The sequence below is a fragment of the Alternaria burnsii genome, assembly GCF_013036055.1.
Source record: "Alternaria burnsii strain CBS107.38 chromosome Unknown 705, whole genome shotgun sequence".
In the NCBI taxonomy this organism is placed as follows: domain Eukaryota; kingdom Fungi; phylum Ascomycota; class Dothideomycetes; order Pleosporales; family Pleosporaceae; genus Alternaria; species Alternaria burnsii.
In genome coordinates this window covers 3179085-3200186 of record NW_024066107.1, presented here as the reverse complement: position 1 = coordinate 3200186, position 21102 = coordinate 3179085, and the positions used below count along the sequence as shown (strand labels likewise).

General features: G+C 51.4%; 8 protein-coding genes across 8 annotated transcripts; 4 read left to right on the top strand and 4 right to left on the bottom strand.

Annotated features, from left to right (window-relative positions):
- Positions 1 to 993: 993 nt before the first annotated feature.
- Positions 994 to 1952, top strand: GT037_001121 (uncharacterized protein; the record flags this gene model as incomplete). Its single annotated transcript, XM_038926168.1, has 3 exons — positions 994 to 1060; positions 1116 to 1538; positions 1594 to 1952. The coding sequence occupies 3 exons, from the start codon at positions 994 to 996 to the stop codon at positions 1950 to 1952; spliced, it is 849 nt and encodes a 282-aa protein (XP_038792024.1).
- Positions 1953 to 2198: 246 nt separating this feature from the next.
- GT037_001120 (uncharacterized protein) lies at positions 2199 to 3360 on the bottom strand (the record flags this gene model as incomplete). Its single annotated transcript, XM_038926167.1, has 5 exons — positions 2199 to 2611; positions 2665 to 2838; positions 2889 to 3072; positions 3121 to 3208; positions 3257 to 3360. 5 exons carry the CDS (start codon positions 3358 to 3360, stop codon positions 2199 to 2201), a joined length of 963 nt encoding a protein of 320 aa, XP_038792023.1.
- Positions 3361 to 4941: 1581 nt separating this feature from the next.
- GT037_001119 (uncharacterized protein) lies at positions 4942 to 6613 on the bottom strand (the record flags this gene model as incomplete). Its single annotated transcript, XM_038926166.1, has 3 exons — positions 4942 to 5070; positions 5118 to 6003; positions 6075 to 6613. The coding sequence occupies 3 exons, from the start codon at positions 6611 to 6613 to the stop codon at positions 4942 to 4944; spliced, it is 1554 nt and encodes a 517-aa protein (XP_038792022.1).
- Positions 6614 to 8210: 1597 nt separating this feature from the next.
- On the top strand, positions 8211 to 11092 carry GT037_001118 (chaperone protein dnaj; the record flags this gene model as incomplete). The annotated part of the gene is made up of 6 exons (XM_038926165.1): positions 8211 to 8411; positions 8484 to 8751; positions 8805 to 8818; positions 9373 to 9504; positions 9565 to 9636; positions 9692 to 11092. The coding sequence occupies 6 exons, from the start codon at positions 8211 to 8213 to the stop codon at positions 11090 to 11092; spliced, it is 2088 nt and encodes a 695-aa protein (XP_038792021.1).
- Positions 11093 to 12067: 975 nt separating this feature from the next.
- On the top strand, positions 12068 to 15237 carry GT037_001117 (uncharacterized protein; the record flags this gene model as incomplete). Its single annotated transcript, XM_038926164.1, has 4 exons — positions 12068 to 12348; positions 12420 to 12849; positions 12899 to 14041; positions 14089 to 15237. The coding sequence occupies 4 exons, from the start codon at positions 12068 to 12070 to the stop codon at positions 15235 to 15237; spliced, it is 3003 nt and encodes a 1000-aa protein (XP_038792020.1).
- A 276-nt stretch (positions 15238 to 15513) lies between these two features.
- Positions 15514 to 16062, bottom strand: GT037_001116 (uncharacterized protein; the record flags this gene model as incomplete). Its single annotated transcript, XM_038926163.1, has 1 exon — positions 15514 to 16062. The coding sequence occupies one exon, from the start codon at positions 16060 to 16062 to the stop codon at positions 15514 to 15516; it is 549 nt and encodes a 182-aa protein (XP_038792019.1).
- An 861-nt stretch (positions 16063 to 16923) lies between these two features.
- GT037_001115 (uncharacterized protein) lies at positions 16924 to 17391 on the top strand (the record flags this gene model as incomplete). Its single annotated transcript, XM_038926162.1, has 1 exon — positions 16924 to 17391. One exon carries the CDS (start codon positions 16924 to 16926, stop codon positions 17389 to 17391), a length of 468 nt encoding a protein of 155 aa, XP_038792018.1.
- Positions 17392 to 19421: 2030 nt separating this feature from the next.
- Positions 19422 to 20198, bottom strand: GT037_001114 (basic-leucine zipper transcription factor protein; the record flags this gene model as incomplete). The annotated part of the gene is made up of 3 exons (XM_038926161.1): positions 19422 to 19745; positions 19796 to 20026; positions 20076 to 20198. 3 exons carry the CDS (start codon positions 20196 to 20198, stop codon positions 19422 to 19424), a joined length of 678 nt encoding a protein of 225 aa, XP_038792017.1.
- Positions 20199 to 21102: the final 904 nt, after the last annotated feature.

Below are 21102 nucleotides of genomic sequence, written 5' to 3'. Positions count from 1 at the left end.
ACATATAATGGACGTTTCACCTCTACCATGTTGTGCCATAGGAGGTTGCCGCTTTTTGGTCGATTCATGTCCTGAACTGTGAGCCGTGCGAACAGGGCCTCGTGTCGAAATGTTAGGCCGCGGGCGCTAGACGGAAGGAGCTTCGTCTGGATGGGATCTAATGTCTCACTTAGCCGCGGAACCTACCAACGTGGTAGTGTTTGGTCTATCGATGCCGGTTGGTCCGACATTCTCTTCGAGACCCTGCCATGCGGAGGTCTAGCTTTCTTCACGCATGGTCCATCACGGGCCGCGACGTGACAGGAGCTGCTTGCATGGAAGGAGCCTTCTGTGTGCTATCCTGCGATTGGCTTCAAAGACAGAGAAGCCGTTGAAGCGTCGTTGACCCCTTACCATGCTCTATGTACGTACACGATACATGGGTCGCGTGATTTTCTTTTTCTGTCGGGCCGTTACCAGTTAAAGTGGGTCTTGCAGCTTCTACTACCCTGAGCTTTGTTCCAGCATGGGCCTTACACAGATTACGTGAGTAGGATACGTTCGTTCTCAGCCAAGACGCCGGGAAAAGTTGGACAATTGTTCGGGCTGGTCTGCTGCCGTTGAAGTGCAGCCTCTGACTAATTGCTGGGCAGGCAAAGACGCTTGGCTTGACACCGATTTTATGGCTCCTGGGCCGCGGCTCGCTTACCACGAGCCGCATCCTTCCCTGCAATAAAAAAACGGGCCCCGTCTGGAAGACCTTTCCGGGTTTGTTATCTTCCCTGTAAATCTCCGGAGGCTTCCCAGATCTTGTTTGAGGTGATGTTCCTAGGCCTAGAATCCCGGCAGCCTCACCTTCAGTCGTTGACTGTTCCAAATCAGTGCACTCTTGCATGAGCTTGAGCCGATACGCTCTGATGTGCAGGGGGCCCGATATGTCTGCATATTACCCTCTCCCTTTCTGGTTTCCGTTTGAACTTCCATTCGTCTACTTTCATCATACCTAATTTCGCCATGGCATCCTTCCAGATCCAAGACTCTGACCTAACAGGCTTCCAGGGCAAAATTGCCGTCGTGACGGGTATTACGACCCCGTCAAATAAGCTTCGAGAACCAAAATACTGACATTGTCGTAGGTGGGTCATCAGGCATCGGCCTCGCCACAGCTGAGCTATTGGTCTCTCTAGGCGCACTAGTTGTTGTTGGTGATATTCAAGCACCACCGGCGTCTGTGGCTGATTGTCACTTCGTCCAACTCGATGTCAGGCGCTGGAACGATCTTACGAAACTTTTCAAATCCGCGAAAGAAAAGCATGGTCGAGTTGACTTTGTATTCGCTAATGCCGGCATTGGACCAAGGGCGAACTATCTGGCTCTTGACGTCGACGAGAACGGCGATCCAAAGGAACCAAATGAGGACACCCTAGATATCAACCTGGACAGCGTGGTCAAGACCGTTACGCTTGCTACTCATTACATGAAGGACCAGGCCGAGGGTGGATCTATTGTCATCATGGGGTCCAGCACCGGCTTGCATCCCGTCCGAGCAGTTGATTATTGTGAGTAACAGGTTCGCCGATCATATGTAGATCTTTAACTGACAACGCGACTCAGCGACGGCTAAAGCGGGTGTTCTAGGCTTTGGTAGGAGTTTCGCCCTTTTGGTGGAAGCTGCTGGTCTTCCTATCCGTGTCAACACACTCGCCCCTTCATGGACAGCAACTCAAGTCTTGCCCAATCTGAAGGGCCTTCTAGATGCGGTTTCAGAGAACTGCCAGTCTACCGCAGTGGTTGCCCGGGCTGCCGCATATCTGATGGTGGACAAGTCTCGCCGCGGAGATCTCATCTTTGTCTGCGATGGTAAATACACAGAAATCGAGAAATCTGTGCTCGCGCCAGCGTATGCAACCATCAAGGGAGATGGACCGAGTGACGACGCCGTACTTGCAAAGGTTATGGCTCTAGGTAGTTAGGAAGTTGATGAATTCGAAAGCAAATTTGAATGTATTAAAATGGACAGCGGGCACACCCGCAGCTGGGATAACAGCGTGGTCGCACGAGTAACGGTGGCAAACCCGTGGATTTGGAAGAACGACAAGCCCCTGCCAAGACGCTACCTATCATCTCGCTTCCGATTAGGCGTCCTGGTATCTAAATAATGCAAGCGCGCTGCAACTTATGCTAGCAATAACGGAAAGTCATCATACGAGCTGTCAGGCCTAAACACACTGACTGTAGTAGTCACCGTTCGCCTTGCATGTTGATCCACTCGCACAGTTCGTGCATCCACTGTACGTCATACCGCCACACTGCGCATACTTTGCTACTTCGCATATAGGGGCAGCCGATGCAGTCGGTGCAGCAGCTGTGCTGGTTATCAAAGTAGTAGGGGTTGCTGGTTGAGCTGTTGGTGCAGCAGACGACGCTGGAGCAGGAGCATTCCCCGTACCATCCCAGACAGCGGGGCCTGGAATAGGGTATGTGGTTGCCTTCATAGCTTCGGGAGAGTCGATGTTGAAAGCAATTCCGGGTTCTGTTCCGGTGTATGCACCAGGGAAAGACACGAGCGCAGATGACGGAGGGGAGGCTGTGCCAGAACCTGTCACAGTGAACTGAGCGCATTCAGGATAGACTAGCGGGTGTCAGCTAATGTTGTGATGCAAGTGCATCGAATAATAAGCTTACACTGTGGGTTGTTCGCCTGATGGACAGCGATGAGCTCATGGCGGATCAGATAGTTGCCTGCTGCGAGTGTGGCTGGAATAGTGACCGTGGCATATAGAGTGTCAAGGATGGCATCACCCGCCCAGATTCCTGCGTTTTCAGTGCCAGATATAAGACCCTGCTCGAATATCTTGACTGTGGTTACGTGAGCAACGTTGTACATCCAAAGGAGAGCTGACACGTACACCAGACTTTGCCTGCTCCATCAAAGCTGTCACAAGATCCTGGACATTTCGCCATGTATACGAGAAGTGAAGTCGGCCTGTGAGTCCATTGCTTCCAGTGTGTCTTCAACTTTGCGCCAGCGGCAATGGTACCTGACACGCCTGTACCGAGCGTGCCCTTATTGTTGCAACGGATGTTGACTGTCTATGAAGTGTTAGCTTCTGCCTGATCCACCTTGTTGCAAAGTCTTACAGAGAGATCTTTGATGTACATAGGGTCGTAGCTTGAGTACTGTCGCTGAATTGTCTTTTGACCCGCAGCCGAGTTGTAGGGCGACCATCTTGAACCTGTTAGAGTATGCAATGAACAGACATGATAAGATCGTTACCCTTCATATGTTGTATCTCCCACGATGTACTGATCAACTCCGCCATGTGCGGTTGCGGTCGCTATCAGCGAAGCAGCTCCTGTGAAGGCTGTAAAGAACTTCATATTGCCTTGCGATGTTACTGAGGAGAGATGAAGGATATTTTGTTTGGCTGTGTGAGAAGACCAGAAGTCGTACAGACGGAGAGTGCATCATCTCATATACACTTCGTCTGCCCTTGCAAACCATACTAGTGTGTACCGCGTGATAAGGCCGGGTATTCAGTCATGTCGCGGAAGCAAATCTCCACATGTGCCATAGATTGATGTCTACTGCTAGGCCGCATGCTCGGTTTGCCACAGCCGCATGGCGCCTCGGTCTAGGGAGAAGCTCGTGTTACCGGGCTAGATCTGGGGAAGAACAATTAATCTTTTTGGTCAACCAATGATGTTGGAAGATGAGTGAGGCTTTTTGGGTAGTCTGACGGAGAAAGCAGCCGTTGTGGGTGTGTATAAATGAAGTTCGCAGGGATGTTAATAGCCGGAGGTCAACATTCGCGGGGACATCGGTAGCTTGTGCCCATGACTTCGATGCTTGGTATATTAGGGTGTGGGTCATCTATAATTTGAAAAAGTCTTGAATCAGAGATTCTCGATGCTTGATTCACTGTGGAGACCGCCTAGGTGAAGTCCAGGGCTTGAGTCGCATGGTTGTCTGGGATTTGACTCAAGACGAAGCTGGTGGTCGACATCAGCGAACTACTGTTCCTAGAAAACATGGGCAAGATTGATTACGCACAAACCCGTAAGAAGTACCGATCTGGGAGGCCATTTACCGAAGAGCTGTGAACACGCTTATGCGCGTCGCGACAGTATTCATTGCACGTGCAGATTTACAGACCATACTGAGCGAGATGGAAACCTGGTTGGAAAGCTTGGCCATGTGAACATCCCATGTCATTCCAGGGTGCGATAGCTTGCCTGAGCGAGGAAGACTGAACGGTGAACCGAATCTATTCAGAACATACAATGCTTCGGTCGCGGATGTCCTCGTCATCAGTGGAGGTAGGTAAGATCGTGCGACCGAGGTATCAGACAGGCTGTCACTTAGCCTGGTCGTCTGACAAGACAGTATAGTGTTCAATAGCGCCATGCAATGATGCCCATCGTCGGATAAGCACTGGTGTGCGTGGGGTGCCATCCTACGTTGAGCAGTGAGTTGATAAATGAAGACCGATCCGAGTTTCAGGTCCGAAAGCATCTCTCGGAGACGGAGTGGCGCTCAAAGCTTAATCAAGGCTTCTGGTAAGTTAGAAACAACTTGGTTATTGCCGGACTTACTCAAATGGCGACCTGGCAGGAGGAGAGTACCATGCGAAGAGACGACATGATAGGAAATGACTTTTATGCACTACCTGGTTCTCCAAACGCCATAGTGGTGGTTCTGAAATAGTTCGGTAACCAATGATGGAAAGCAAAAAACAGAATGGCGAAGGACATAAGATCTTGAACCAGGTGCCATGCAGACCCATCCATTTACCTCGGCAGAGACTGATAGATCCGCCATATGTGCCGCTTGTGGTGTCGCAGAGATAGATGAGTTCATCGACCCCAAACTTATACCCACCGCAAATCGCAAAATCCAACCTGGTGTACGTTTTCCATGAACAGCAAACTCTTGGTCCAGTCGAGCATACGCAAGCCAGACTACTGTAAATAGCTTCCAGGGTTGCGCCCTTGAAGTGTAACAAGGAGATCGTAGAAGTCCTTCCTCCAATCGACACACTCAAGGTATTCCCACCAGAGGCGAAGCGCGGGCTCCTCATCCATATCAGACTGTATTTGATTAGCTTCCATGTTGTCTGCACCTTCTTGCAACTTACCGCATCGAAAGCCTTAAGAATAGACTGTTTTTTGATCATGGCGGTCTTCATGTTGGCCTCACGCTCCCACTCACGAAGTTGCTCAACATACTTACGCACGTCTTTAGTCATCTTCTCGGTTAGTTCCATCTCTGTATGAGAACCGATAGTGGTTTCGTGGTCTAAGCCAGCAGAAAGACGGCCTTCGTACTCGGGCTTGCGAAAGAAATGCTTTTTGAGCTCTTCGGTAACCCACTCCTCGCGCGTTGTCGAAGTGAGCTCCTCAGCCCAGTAGTTCTTGACGTGCTGAGGTACCCTAGCTGTCATGGTGTCATAGTCCAGCTTATCAGACCATCGTGTCTGGGAATAGTTTCCATAGTACATGTAACGCTTGCCGACCAGAACAAACATGGGTACATTCTCGTATGAGTTTGAGTCGTCATCAAGTAGATCCGCAAACTCTTCCTCTGGGGCCTTGTTGAAGAAGGCAGTGAGCTTTGCACCATGGTCTCCAGGCGCCTCGGGAAGGTATGGTTCGTTCTGCGGGTCTAGTTGGTAGTATGTGCGGTTCTTGAGGATACATGGACCTTTGCCTTTGACAAAGCGTAGGCCCGGTGACCAAGAGGATCCGTCAAGGATATTGGCAAGGAAGTCAGGATGGAATGTGACGATAGTGTTACCTGGAAGAATTGGACCTGAAAAGGCGTCCAGGGTTGTAAGATGGTAGGGCTTCCAAGCTCGGTTCAAGGAAATGCGTTCAAGAGACAATGCTTGATCCTGAACAACCGTCTTTGGTGAGACAGGTGGCGTTGGCGCTGGTATAGGAATTTGCTTGACTGCTACATCGGTCTGAACGTTGCTAGTGATATGGTTCTGAGGGTTGCGGGCCGCGATCTGTTCCTTGGTACTGCATCACAGTCAGTTCCGAACAAGGCACGATGTGTCAAGTATTTTCACGCTTGTACGCGGTAGACTCACCTGCCGTCATTGCTGGATTCTGCTTTCTTGCCACGCAAATGTGGAGGCAGCGAACTCTTGACTGTACCGCCACTGGTTACACTAGCAGCTCCGAGATGGGGAGGCGTATTGCCATTCGTCTTGGACGAGGCCATACCATTCGCCTTTTGCTCGTCAGCGCTGCCACTCACAGATCCGTATACCTCATCTTTGAGGCTTTCCAATTCTGCCCGGAGTTGTACAGCATTCTGGTGTGATATCTTTGCATCCACTTCTTGAAACGGGCCAACATGCACTGGCCAACCGCCTTTCTTTAGCTTGTCGACGGAGAAGGAGAGGCCGTGGTACAATTCTCGGAGACCATTGACATCCTCGAGCAAGCTTGCGTGTCCCTCCTCCAAATTGGAAACCCGTGCCTCCAGGTATGATGATGAAGGGCTGCTCACCTGGCTGGCCGTGCCGTTCTGCCGAGGACGGGTTGGAGCGAAGTTGTTGGCCGTAGGGTTCATCATGTACTGTGGAGAGTACGGACCGTGGAGGACTGGATCACGGTCAGACATTGTACCTCGAGTATACTGGACCACTCCAAACCAAGGCGACTTGTGAGTCTATGATGATCTGGAATTATCTAGACTGCAATACAATATGAGTCTACAATGAATGTAAGGGAATAATGGTCGGAGTCTCACCGTGAGATAGTGGTTCAAGGTCGTGAGAAGCTGTGAATAAGTAAGGCGTATTTGAATAAATGAAGCAGAGATAGCAATGGGAGGGAGACGGAAGAAGAGACAGTGGGAAACCTCAGAGGACTTGCTTATATATGCTACAAGTGAGAGTACAGAGGCGGTGGTAAGGCGGCACCTTTCGTGCTGCCTCGAGTGAGAGAACAATAGACGCTGTCACATGTATCGATAGTGAAGTTTGCTGACAAGCATGAAGTAAAGTTTGTCCCACTAGGAACATCGGTACGACCCTTGTGTATGGCGCTGACGGCATGTTGCTAGGCAATCGGAATCACCCTTTGGAGGTGGGTAACCCGTCTTCTGTTCTGTGATTAGACTAGGAACTATCGCAGGCTTGGTCAATCGCCATGGTCGAATCTGGCATTGATCACGTCTTGTAGCATCTGATGTGAGGCTCTCATCGTGTCGTTCAGTATGTAATAGACACACACGTATCGCGTACCTGCCGCCGCCACGGTTAGGCTCTGGCACTAGCTTTCCCGTGTTGCAGTTCCTGCCTCGAGATCACGGCTGGCCGGATTTGATGCCTACGCATTGGTACCTGCTGGGCATCGAAGTGAGCTAATCGCAAGACGCGGGTGTCCGGCTCCCGAGGTCTCACCGACTCCAGTTGACGACTGCTCTTTGTCTATACTCTGACAACCACTCACAACGACGCCGGCAAATTTCTCTCGCTCCGTGGCCTTTCGCTTATCGTGGTTCCAGGTCCTGGCTCTTGGTACCCCGCGCTTACCAGGTCGACGAATGTCATGTCGGAATGCGCATTCCGAGAATTGATGCATACCGTCTTTCTGTCCCCCAATGTACTGCCATGTGCTGAGATGGATGGAGTGCCTTACCTACCATAGCGCGTCTCTCCCGAATCAACTTCACACCTCGGCACTAGAGCTGCACGGTCCTGTGTCATGGTTAAACCTAGGGGGTATTTTCCGGCCATGTACACCGTCGAGCTCTGTGTGCAAGGCTGCAAGTCTCCGTGTATCGACAAGTGCCTGGCGCCGCCATTTGGGGATGCACTAGGCGAGCGACCGGGATAGTGGGGAAGCCGCGGCACGCGACATACGCGACACAGCGTGAAGGAGGAGATGGCACCTAGGTGTATCGCCAAAACAGTCGGAAGCGCAGACACTCTAGGAAACGGCACATGGTGTGATAGATAACACGTCGAGATTGGAAGGAGCTCGTAGTAGCTTGGCCTAATGCAGGGGAAGGGAAAGGAGGACCCTGACCGAGAAGCGCGCCAACGTCATTGCGCGCTTGGGCCTTGCCCGTCATTTTGCTCTCCATCTCGCTGGCGATCAGTACACGACCACCGTAGGCTCATCTTCGCGAAACCCTAAGGGACCCTGACAAGCTTCCGAGCAACCGCCAACACATTGCACTTGTCGTCGCAACACGCCATTGGTCCACCATCATGCCCCCAAAACGCACTCATGCTCACGACGAGGCGCACACCTCACTCAAGGACAAACTGCAGAGCCTCCAGGGCTCCAACGCGCGGGGCGGCCGTCGTAACGGTGGGCCGAATGTCGCAAATGGCAGTACTCTGAAGGAAGTAGACAATGCTTCTACCCACAGCGGCCAGACTTCTACCGATCTCAGCTCCTCAGGAAACGTTCGTCGCGCCCTTGTCCTCACTACCTGCACACATACGTTCGCGGTCGCTGACACATCACCTCTACAATAGATCAAATGGTCATCGCAAGACCCGTCCGTCCTCCAAGGCTACCGAAGAGCCTATCGCCTCGACTGCCCTTCCAGCTTCAAGAACCCGCTCAGCCACGTCGTACTGAACCAGGGCATTGGACGAATGTCTCCGACCATGGCCCGACCCAAGGGAAAACGACGTGTTCACAAGGACCAGCTCGGCATGGCTGTCAAAAAGAGCTTCAACTCTCAGGCTGTCACCGAGAGTGACGTGATTGTCGACTGGCTGTACAAGTCGAAACACCAAGGTAAGGCGTCCAGACACGGTCCGGCACGTTTTCTTTGCTGATCTGCATACCAGACAATGAGTTTAGAGTACGATTCGCTCCTCAAAGGAAGTGACTGGGTCACTCCGCGCATACACATCGCTGTGTTTCCGACTTTCTTCAACGATACCCCTCTTTGGCACGATAGCCACCACTTTTACATACGGATTACAAGCATTGAACAGGAGTTTGGGATACTGGGCATTAATGAATAGGGAATGGTTATGCATCATGGCTCGGGTTGGCCGCGCGGGATCGGTCTGGTCTGGACACAACGTGAAGCATGGCATATACAAGCATGAGGGTTATCAATAATGAGTATTTGGTAATGCTGAGATTTGGGCTCGAGGCTACGGATACGCCGCAGGCGCATCAAGTTCATAGCACGTTTGCCATGCGCCTCCCGCACAACGAACCGAAGGTAAATAGCAAAATCAACGGCGTGAACTGGAAAGACCAGCCGTAATATATGCATATGTTCGTTTGTCTGCCCCGGCTTTTCCGTGAGCGGCAGTCGCGTCGTGGTAAACTCTCGAAGCTTCGACGCGCTCTTTACCGAGGGCGACCAATGACGGTGCGTCACCGGCCCGTGCCCGCAAAAAGTTGTCAATTATCGGCTTATACATCACTGGACGAAGCGGAGAGCGAGAAGCAGCATCAACATACCCATTGCCCTCCCCAGATCATTTCAAGATGAGTTTTGCTGGTCCCATGCCGCTCAAGGCGGTAGCTCCTGTACGCATTGCTGGCTCGAGATCTTTCGCTAAATGTCAACGACGATGTATAGCGACGCAGGCCTCAAGAACACAATCGCGAAGACCTTCTATCGCACCGAAGCAGCAAGCCCACAATGCACAGTCAATACGGGTATGTGTTCTCATCCGCAGCCTTCCAACTGTAGATACTAATACGCTATGCACAGTTCTTCCACGCCTCTTCTCCGTCCTTCGCCATGGCCGACCCGTACAAGACACTCGGCGTCAGCAGAGATGCATCCGCTGCCGACATAAAAAAGGCCTACTATGGTATGGCGAAAAAGTACCACCCCGACACAAACAAAGACGCCGGTGCGAAGGAGAAATTCGCTGCCGCACAATCCGCATACGAAGTCCTCTCAGACGCTGAGAAGAAGAAGGCCTTTGATTCGTACGGCGCCGGTGCTTTCGATGCAAACGGCGGCTTCAACCCTGGGGCCAGTGCAGGAGGACCAGGAGGAAACCCGTTCGGAGGAGGCTTCGGCGGCTTCGGCGGGTTTGGTGGTGCCCAAGGTGCGGGAGGATTCCAGGATATCAATTTCGAAGACTTGTTTGGAGCATTCACGGGTGGGCGACGAGGAAGAGGGGGAGGTGGGAGAAGGAATCCCTTTGAAGAAGAAATCATGGTGGGCGACAACATCGAAGTGCAAACAAACATCTCATTCTTGGATGCGGCCAAGGGCGTCAAGAAGGATATTCACATTTCCCCCATGGCAGAGTGCGGGACATGTAGTGGCAGTGGTCTAAAGCAGGGTGCTAAGAGAGCAGAATGTAAGAGCTGTGGAGGTACTGGACAAAGGGTGACGAGCATGGGTGGCTTCCATATGAGCGCAACCTGTTCATCTTGCGGAGGATCCGGATTTGCGATACCTAGAGGCTCGTCTTGTGGCACTTGCGGCGGCGATGGAGCAGTCAAAGACCGGAAAACCATCACTATCGACATACCTGGTGGCGTGGAGGACGGTATGCGGTTGCGCGTTAATGGCGAAGGAGATGCACCGTTGACAGGTCACGCCATGTCTTCTGGCTCCGTCCGCGGCCAGAAGGGAGATCTCTACGTCCTGATTCGCGTAGCAAATGACTCGAAGTTCAAGCGTAATGGCTCGGATATCCTTCATACCGCTACCATTCCATTCACCACTGCTGTCCTCGGAGGAGAGATTAAAGTCCCCACGCTCGACGGCGAAGTTAAAGTCAAGGTTCCTACTGGATCTGGAACTGGCGATCGCATCACACTTTCTGGCATGGGCATGAAGGTGCTCTCGGGCCGACGTGGCGGCAAGGGCGATCTGCGTGTTGAGTTCAAGGTCAACATGCCCAAGTATCTCAGTGTCAACCAGCGGACAATTCTTGAGATGCTAGCGGACGAGATGGGAGACAAGAGCGCGCAACGCGTCATCAACCCCGGGAAGATGAAGGATGAACATGGGAACAGCGTAGGAGACGACCACTCGAATGAGGGCTTCCTGAAGAGCGCGTGGCACAACCTCACGGGACAGCACAAGCACCTGGATCCAGAGGAGAGGAGGAAGGCGGAAGAAGACGAGAAGAAGAAAGGATCTGGCTGAGCATGTGGAGATGTTGTGAGGTGTTGTATAACAGGGCCGGCGTACAGGACGACTCATGCGACTCATGTTTTCATGTTTGCAGCAAGACGATTGAAAGCATTTGATGGCGTATATGACGATGGCTTGGACATGGTGTATAGAAGTATCCGTATTTGGCCTCTCGACTCAGGGCTTGTATAATATTACGCTGTTCATGATGACCCAAGAAGGGCATAGTTTTGCAGTGTTCTCGAGATGCTTGACTAGCTCTGTAGCCAATATCGCGGGCGCGTAACGAGGGCCAGATTCGGCCTCCTTGCATGGTAATTGGCCGACGCGAGCCGCACAGCTGGGGTTGGCTTTGAGGTTGCCATAGACTGTCGCGACGGTGTGACGAGGTTGAAGAGTCACATATCGATAGCGGTCTGATTCTCGTGGCGTGCCTGAGGCATGATAGGCGGGTGTGGATGAGCAAGTCGCGGCTCTGGTGTTGCTTATGCATGTGCCTGCGTCTTCCCCACCAACCTCGCTCGCACCCTCCGAGCTCACCGTCAGCACCAGACATCGTCTGCATCGTTACCACGTAGACTTTTAAGCGTCGCCTGCGCCGCACGACAATCGTTCCCAGGACCCGGATTGACTAGACTGTGCCTCATGCGGCTGTTTCCCTGCGAAGGCTTGATTCGGTGAACAGCCACCCGACCAGCGCATCGTGCCGCTGTGCATATCCCTACTTTCAACGCCATCTACTGCGTGATCGCTCTGCTGCCGCCCCCAGGGACATTCACTGTATTCATACACGAGAACTAGGCAGAAGGATTGCCAGCTACCGCCCTAGCGTATCCTCCGAGGCCCACGACAGCCCACTTCCCACGTTGTCGCCTACGCCATTGTCGCCGATCACCACACCCGCACGCCCAAGGTCCAACCCTCGCGGCGATACCTCTCCAGAAAGCGCGCCCAGCGGCGGCCTCCTCAGCGCAAGCACCACCCACCATGACGACACAGATACCCATGATCTCGGTGCCGCTGAAGCAGACGAGCGAGATTGACTGGATAACCCCGCTGAAGCAATACATACGCGCCACATATGGCGACGACCCAGAGCGCTACAATGAGGAATGTGGAACGCTGAACCGCTTGCGTCAAGACATGCGAGGAGCCGGCAAGGACAGTGCAGCGGGCCGGGATCTGCTCTACAGATACTACGGCCAGCTCGAACTCCTGGACTTGAGATTCCCCGTGGACGAGAACCACATCAAGATCAGTTTCACATGGTACGTCCCGAACCCAAAGTTGAACTACAAGGAGCAGAGGGCAGAGGACAAGCAAGACTAACGATTGCCAGGTTCGATGCCTTCACGCATAAACCTACCTCTCAATACTCCCTCGCGTACGAAAAAGCTAGCATCATTTTCAACATCTCTGCCGTCCTATCTTGCCATGCCGCACACCAGAACCGCCACGAGGATGTCGGGCTCAAGACCTCGTACCATTCGTTCCAAGCCTCGGCCGGCATGTTCACATACATCAACGAGAACTTCCTACACGCACCGTCGACCGACCTCAGCCGCGAGACAGTCAAGACACTGATAGCGATTATGCTGGCACAAGCGCAAGAGGTGTTTCTGGAGAAGCAGATTGCTGACGGCAAGAAGGTCGGCTTGTTGGCAAAACTGGCAAGTCAGGCCGCGTTTTTGTATACACAGGCAACGGAAGGTGCGCAGGAAAACGTCACAAATGCCGTGTTTGAGAAGGTCTGGCTTTTGGTTTGCCAGGTAAGAACATCACAGTAACTTTTGCAATTGGAAACTGACCGTCTCGCAGATCAAATCGCATCACATGGCTTCGCTAGCCCAGTACTATCAGGCTCTGGCCGACGACGATGCGAACACCCACGGTGTAGCCATCTGCAGACTACAAGTCGCCGAAACGCATGCCAAAGACGCCAATCGAGCAGCTCACGGCTTCCCGAACAGCGCGCCGGCAAACTCGAATCTGACCTCGGAGACTGGGGGAATATTAGCAGAGATGACGAAGAAACATTTGGCCAACGTTCAGGAAAAGTTGGCAGAGTTTTCCAAAGACAACGACTTTATATACCACCAAGGCATTCCGAATGAAGCGGCCTTGACGCCAGTGCCGAAAATGCCTGCGGCCAAGGCGATACCCGTCAGCGAGTTATACCAGGGACAGGACATCCAGAGAATCATCGGTCCAGACATCTTCCAAAAGATTGTCCCACTCGCAGTCACTGAATCAGCCAGTTTGTACGATGAGGAGAAGGCCAAGCTAATACGCGCCGAGAGCGAGCGTGTCGAGGTCGCCAACGATGAGATGGCCGCTAGCCTGGACTACCTGAAATTACCTGACAGTCTGAATGTACTGCGAGGAGGTATGGACCAAGACAACCATGTCGACAACGAATTCCGAATGTGGTGCGAAGAGCTCGCTGGACACCAATCGTTCGGCCCTGCGTTTGAGCAACTGGATAGGGACAAGTCGGAGATACTGGGTTCACTTGATGCCAGCATGAAACAACTAGACATGGAAGAGAGTGTCTGTGAGAAGATGCGATCCAAATACGGACCCGACTGGACACAGCAGCCTAGCTCTCGGTTAACGTCCACGCTGCGAGACGATATCAGAAACTACCGGGGTGCCGTTCAGGAGGCGAGCACTAGCGATGCACAATTATACAACACATTTAGGCAATGTGAAGCCGACTTTGACGAGATGCGATCGGCTGGCGAAACGGATGAAGCCGATGTATTGTACTCAAGAGCTATGGTCAAAGCAGGCGCAAGTAAGGGCAAAAGCCCTAGGCCTACCGAAGGCAATCTCATCGATGATGACATTGATGAGGGCCCATCGGTAACGGATCAGATTGCGGCTGTTGAAGACATCTTGCGGAAGCTGAACCTTGTCAAGAAGGAGAGGACGCAGATACTCAAGGACCTCAAAGACAAGGTATGTGATCATCGACGCTCGAGTATGCTGTATATTGACTTTGACAGGTTCACTCTGATGACATCTCTAATGTACTAATTCTGAACAAAAAAGCCATTGCGAACCAGGAGTCGCAATTGTTTAAAGCTGAGCTGGAGAAATTCAGGCCCCACCAGAATCGCATACTACAGGCCAACCATAAACAAGCTTCATTCCTGAAAGAGCTCACTCGAACTTACTCGGATCTACTCAAAGACAAGCGCGTGCGATCTGAGCAAAGCAAATATGAGGCCTTTTCAAGACAACGAAACATCGTCATGACCAAATATCGCAGAGTATACCAAAGCTTCAATGATCTTGTTGCTGGGTTGTCGCGCGCTCAAACCTTTTATTCAGAGATGAAGGACACAGTATTAAGCCTACAGAAGAATGTTGAAACTTTTGTGAATAACAGACGCAGTGAGGGCGGACAGCTCCTGACTAAGATTGAGGAGCGCAACAAGGCACAAGGCGCAGATCAGGAACAACAAAGAATGAAGGAACTAATGGAGAGGATGTCATTGGAACCTTCAGGCTCACCTGTATCACAAGGTGGAGGCCGTAAGAAGAGCATACCACCTCCGCTTTCCTCAACACCTGGTTATCCGTCCACATCAGGAGCTAGTCATCCGGCGTATAATCCTGCAGCTTCACCACCTGTCACGCCGCGCTATCCAATGACCACAGGCCCAAGCCAACAGTTCATATCGCCACAGCAATCCTACGGCCAACCCTCAAACGGCTACAACCAGCAGCAACTCCCACGACGAGAGAGCTATGGACAGCAATATCCCACGCATCAAACGCAGAACTCGCAGAGCTCATCGGCTTATAACCCCGCGATTCACAACCAATACAACCCCACCTCCCCACCAGCACACCAGCAATTCTTCTCTCCACCACCTGCACAGCACCAACCACATCAGCCATGGGGTCAACCTCCTTCAAACCAGCAGCAACAGTGGGGTGGTGCACCTCAGAATAATCTGCCACAGGGTTATGTTCCACCGCCACCTCCACCGGGACCGCCGCCAAGTCAATATCAGCAAGATTATAGTCACTTCAGCCAAGGAGGCTATCCAAATGGACCCGGGGGATACGCGAATCAGCAGCGACCGGCACAAGGACAGGGTCAGAACGGGAACGACCCCTGGGCGGGATTAAGTGGTTGGAAATGATGAACGTGGAGAGATGGAGGGAATACTACCTTCGCGCAGGATACCGTCGTAACAAGAAGAGTAGGACCCGGATCACAAATTCAGTTCGTTCATTATTGGCGATTCGAAAAGTGGACTTGATATAACATCAGCGTCTTGCTAAGGCAGGTGTAGATAATGGATACGTCGTACATCATACACGGCAGTCCTCACGGACGTTGGCTTTTGATTTAATCTTTACTCTTTTTCATATAGCCTAATTCGTGGTTTCAACATTTGACCTAACAATCAGACAAGCTATTCGCCAACAAAGTCGTAGACCATCCTCACTCTCAACTCTTCACCCTTCTCATTGCTAACTCTTACACGTCTCGTATGCCTTCTCTCCCCGTCAACCATCTCAAAGCCCCAAAGGTGGCTAGCCTCCCACTCACCCTGCTTCTTCCCCTCCGCATGAATCAACTTTCCCTCGCTATCCCCTTCAATCCATTTACCCTCGCCCTCGTCAACTACGCCCGTCTTCCTCCCCTCCTCGACACTGACCCATCGACTTCTTCCTGATACCTCACCGAAGAAACCATCCTGGTTCGTGCGCCACTCGTAGTCCAAGGTGTAATCCTCTGTAGTACCAGGGATTTTGCCGCTAGTTATCGACTGCGCCATCTTGATATGTTGATCGTCTGGTTGACTGATTTTGAGATGGATAGATGCTGCGGTGGCAGTCTTGCGGACTAGAACGTTTACGCCTTGGAGCGCAAGGACTGATGCAAAGTCATCGGAGCAGGCTTTGTTCAGTTGCCATTTACCCGATAAGGACTGTAGGGATTTGTTGGATGGAGCAGCCATGGTTTGTGACGTGTTGGTCGTTGTAATACAGAGTACTGTGAGCAGCTTTGGCAGGTCTCAGATGGTGTGAGGCGCCGTTTCATAGTCTGGAATCGTGTCGTCACCACCTGCATGCTTTCTGTTCATCTTGTTCCAAAGCAGCAACCCTTCTCTATTAGGCATTAAAATAGCTCAGTAGGTTGATTTGACAAACACCATAAACACCAAGAGCATCATGGTTGTTTGATAATGGTAGTTGTCTCAAATCACTCTCCATTAGTGGACGTGGATCGCCTTGGCACTGATGTTGGTGGTACCACTTCTTTCCACGGATCTGGTCTTCTCCATCCTCGCACTGCATTAGTTCTATCAACAACACAAAGAGCGCAGCATCAAGCCTGAGACATTCTATCACCAACTAGGATGCGACATAGATTGCCGTTCCAGGATATCCCCGCATCTTTCCCAACCTTGTTGGGGCGGTATCACAGCGCCGGTGCCCTTGACATCATCGCGGACAACGCGGCATCTTTGAAGTATTGCAGACAGCTATGCTCGTTACATCGTCCCCTTGCTAGGGAAGCACAAGTCAGGGTTGCTTGGTATAGTCGCATTAGAGGTGGCTATGGGCGGCGATCTTTGGTAGGCTAAATAACGATAGACGCACAGCGCTGGGGCTGAAAGCGCTGACGAGGAGGTTGGCCCTACCAGCTACCCACATTGACATCACACCAACAGGCATCAATCAACGAGGCGCAAGAATACTTATATAGTATTCAGCACTTCTCAAACTGCGAGATCATTCACCAGCGATAAGAACCGCTATCACATACATTTACTTCGACATCTAAACAATCTCTAACAGTCGTTGAACCCGCCGCGATGTTGCACACCTCAGCCGCTATTCTCGCCGCAGCATTCTGCTCGCTGGCCTCCGCGCTACCCACATCCAATGTCGTTAATCGAGCAGGCGGGCCCGCAATCATGCCTATACCCTCAAACTGCACCGTTACGGATCCTCTGCCCACCGATCCAAACACGTCTTACGTGCCAGCACCAGCTGCCCACGACGATATGCTATACAGCTCCTACTACCCTTCTTACACATCAAACACAACTGCCATGGCACAACAGTGCCTTCAGCAATGTTACGGCTATGGATATCATGTCGAGTGCAAGACAGCATACTGGGCAGAGAACGTCGTGGTGCCGGCTGGATACTATGGCACGGCTGGCGGACAACTCGAGACGGCTTGTCTAATGTTCAGTAGAGCACTCACGAGCGACGACTTCGTGGCAGCACCAGAAGGCCAGGGTACGAGTGCGACTGCGAGCAACATTGCATGCTGATAGTGTTATTTCATGATGGTCAAAGTTTATCTTAGCGAGTCGGCCCGTTGGTCATGAGAAACGATCTGAAACATGGAGTTTTTGGAGTCTGGCTTTACGTCATAGGTCAAAATGAGGATATACAGTAATTGCCGTTTGGCAGGATAGGGTCACCGATGTAGATGGGGTTTCACCTTCTCTCTAAGCCAAACGTTCAACCAACTTAGATGATAGACGCTACGTAATGATTTTAGCCACCTATATCTTTATGAATACAGATGCCACTAGTGATGTGATGGTACCCTACAACTGTTGGTGTTCTGACGAGTAGGATTATAGAATGGTTGAGGAAAGATGTCAAATGCTGGAGCCAACATGGCAGTACCTGTGAATTCGTGGCATCTAGATGAGTCGTCTCAAAGACTCACCAAACAATAAATCTACCTAACTAGCAATGTCGTCATGCCCACTACTAAATTAGCGAGGTCGTATCGTCTGGAAAAAACCTATTTTTGGGTGACACAAGCGGCAACGTCCGTCTCGTGAAAAGTGAACAGGGTAACAATCAAGCTTTCTTGGATCAAAAGCCTCGCGAGACCAGTCCGTAAAGAATCGAATAGTACAGATACAGGCTGTGAGTCCCGGATCGCATCGTCTATTCTTACCTCTTCGCCTTCCCCGTGTTGTCTAGCTTTGACGGATTTCCAATCCACATGATGGTGGGGCAAGAAAGACGCTGGAATGCAAGCGGTTGGTGGGCTGGCATGGTGCGCGTTCAGCCGTTGCGTGGAATGACCTGCATTTACGAGGTCACTCTCGCGTCGCGCCTTCTTTACATCTTCTCGCCTGTTCGCTCTATTTTTTGTGCTAGCGCCTCGAAAGCGCATATCGGAATGGTCTAATGGCATAGCCAGCTTCGGTAAGGTGGGATATACAATACGTCCCAATAGCATGGCTGTGGGTAGCCATGCCTTTGAGGCGTTATCCTTAACGGGGGTACTTGCTTGGTCGGTCACGGGTCAGGAACATCCCTGATACTTGACATTATCTGGATAGCTGGAGCTTCTCACTGCGTGGATATTGGATGCAAACTACCATCGCACTTGTCTCTAGACTCGAGGAAGACGGTCTTTCCGCGGTGAAAGATAATGCACGTGCAACAGCGTTCATGGCGGGCCGACCATCCGGGTACCTGTCCCGCTCTACTTCGTCCCCCTCATACTTCATGTCTCTCCTCGGATTTTGTCCATTCTCACACACAGTTCATTGTCGTCTTAGGAAGTTGTTAATACGGAGATAGAACGGAACTCTATATGTTACTGCACGTGCTACAGTTACTGCGTTACCCTACACCGAAGCCTATCAAATGAGCACTTCGCTGCCGCCTCATTTCGGCTTATTGGATGCCACCAACATAACTACCTTTAGGGTCGCCGTCAAGGTTTCCCCATTCGTTGTTAGCCCTTGTATACCACAGTCAGATTTTGGGGCTGGTCAGAATGAGCGTACTCCGGCCGGAGCTGCTGAAACTTTTATTGGTGGCATTGCGGAGATATGTGGAGAAGGGGGCTGCTGATGACGGGCCGGCTTCCTATATCGGCATTGCAACTGATCTTGTTGGGAATATGGGGGAGTGTGGGGGCTGGGACGGTACTCTCACAGAAGGCAGACATTCATACTTTCGTTCTCCGTACGTAGACTACGCACGGATGCAAGAGAGAGAAGCTCACAATATTCACGACTCAGATATGTGGTGGTTACAAGTTGGTATTAGGTACTATATAGATAGATCGGCCGTAGCTTCGTCAGTCATGAACGTATAGTGAAAATGTAGCCGACTGCAATGGTCCGCTCGCTTGCTAAGAAACTAGTAGCTCAGAAGCTCATGATAGGTGCCAGATCATAAGAGAGAAAAACAATTATCGCCACAAAGGGCGCCTTAAACACATTGTCCAATGACCGCTGGCTTTAACGCAAAAGCAAAAAGGGTATAGACAAGAAGCGAAGTAAGAATCATGGAAATCTGTTATCCCATGTTGAAGGTCCGCGGACTAGGATACTTCTGTTTTCACCGGTGCCGTTCCCTTGAACTCTCCATGCAATATATCCAGGAGCTTGCGGAGGGTGTCGGAATTGCTTCCTCGTCTACGGGCGATCGTTCCTTCTTCGTCTTCACCTTCCGCATCGTCGTCCTGTGTGAGAAGCTCGATTGTCCTTCGGAGCTTTTCATAGGCAGCATTGAGTTCCGTGTGCGATGTTTCGAGCTTGGTGTACTTGTCGTTTAGGATCGAGAGCTGGGCTTCAAGATCTCTAGCGTGCTTTTCTTTGCGCTCTCGAAATGCACGTTGGGCGGCGCGATTCTGAGCTCTTCGGCGCTATTCGCACGTTAGTTCGAGCTCGTGTATGTAGAGTAAGATATACATACTCCCGAAGTAGTGTGGGTCCGTTCTGCTGGTGCAGGTTTGTGGGTAGTTCCGAAAGTAGGTTCAGTGTGCTGTAGTGGCCTCGGACTGCAATATGGGCTATCATGCTCTGAGCCAAAATCCGAGGGGGTCATGGGCATGGGATATGATCCAAAGTGCATGGGTTCGTCGACGATGCGAGGGTAGTAAGCTTGGTGGATATGTGCAGGAAACTGGTCATATGTAGAAGAGACCTTTGAAAGATTAGTTGACAAGTTTTGAAGACACAATCATGATACTAACAGGTGATCCACTCAGACTCGGAACTTTAGAGAGATCTGGAGGCATCTCGAATATGGCTGTTTGGTGTGGTGGTGCGATATAGTTGCCTTGTGCCATCCAGTAATCGAATGATTGAGAATCCATCGCTCTCGATTTACAGTTGTATTAGAGTGAGGATAGGAGTCGATACGTTTGTGTGCTCGGGAAAACGTGTGTAGAGACGAGTGTTGATATTCTCTCTCACTAGATCTATATCGACGGCTGATGATGATATGACGTGCTAGTGCTTTGTTGCTTCAAGTTGAAATACTTATGTGGTGGAGACAGCTTACACAACGGTGGGCAAGGTGAGATCTTATACACCGTGGGGACGTCGCGTATCTCTCCGTCGGAACCGCGTCAGTCACATGAGATGGCGGCAAGTGGCTTGACAGGGGTTGTTCTGTCATGCAATTCTGCCCACGACTAAATTCAACGGCCACGGCAGACCCTGAAAATATGGCTTCCGCGGGAATACGTGCAGAAGTTAGCTTAAGCTGCATGTTCACACAGCTTGCTACCGGCACACGGGTCCGAAGCACGGTCCACTACTGCAGGAAGCACATCAACTGTTGTTATTCTCGTCTTCGAGTGGTTCCCAGAGTTACACAACCAATGGCCATGGGGCAGGGGTCTGCATGGAGGCGTGCGCTATACTTTTTCGAGGCCTTGATAAAAGATTGGCATGCTTGCTGAGCCAAAGCGTAATGACTTCCCGCCAACCAAACATACAGTGGCCAGGTTAGTCCGTCGTCGCGACCGTAGTAACAGTCAGAGGTACCTGGCGCTGTCTTCTCGAAGAGTAACTCCACTTTAGGATTGTCGTCCCGCACACGATGCATGGTAGGGCTGTAATTTTCTCAGTTCAGAAACTCTTGGCTGCTACCGCACATTCCGTGCGATCAATCAAACAAGATTCTTCTTGTAGTGAGACGTTCACATAGCTAGACATGATTGCTCTGTAATGCGCTGGGTCTAAGGACCTCAGCTAGGTGACGACATCAGAGTG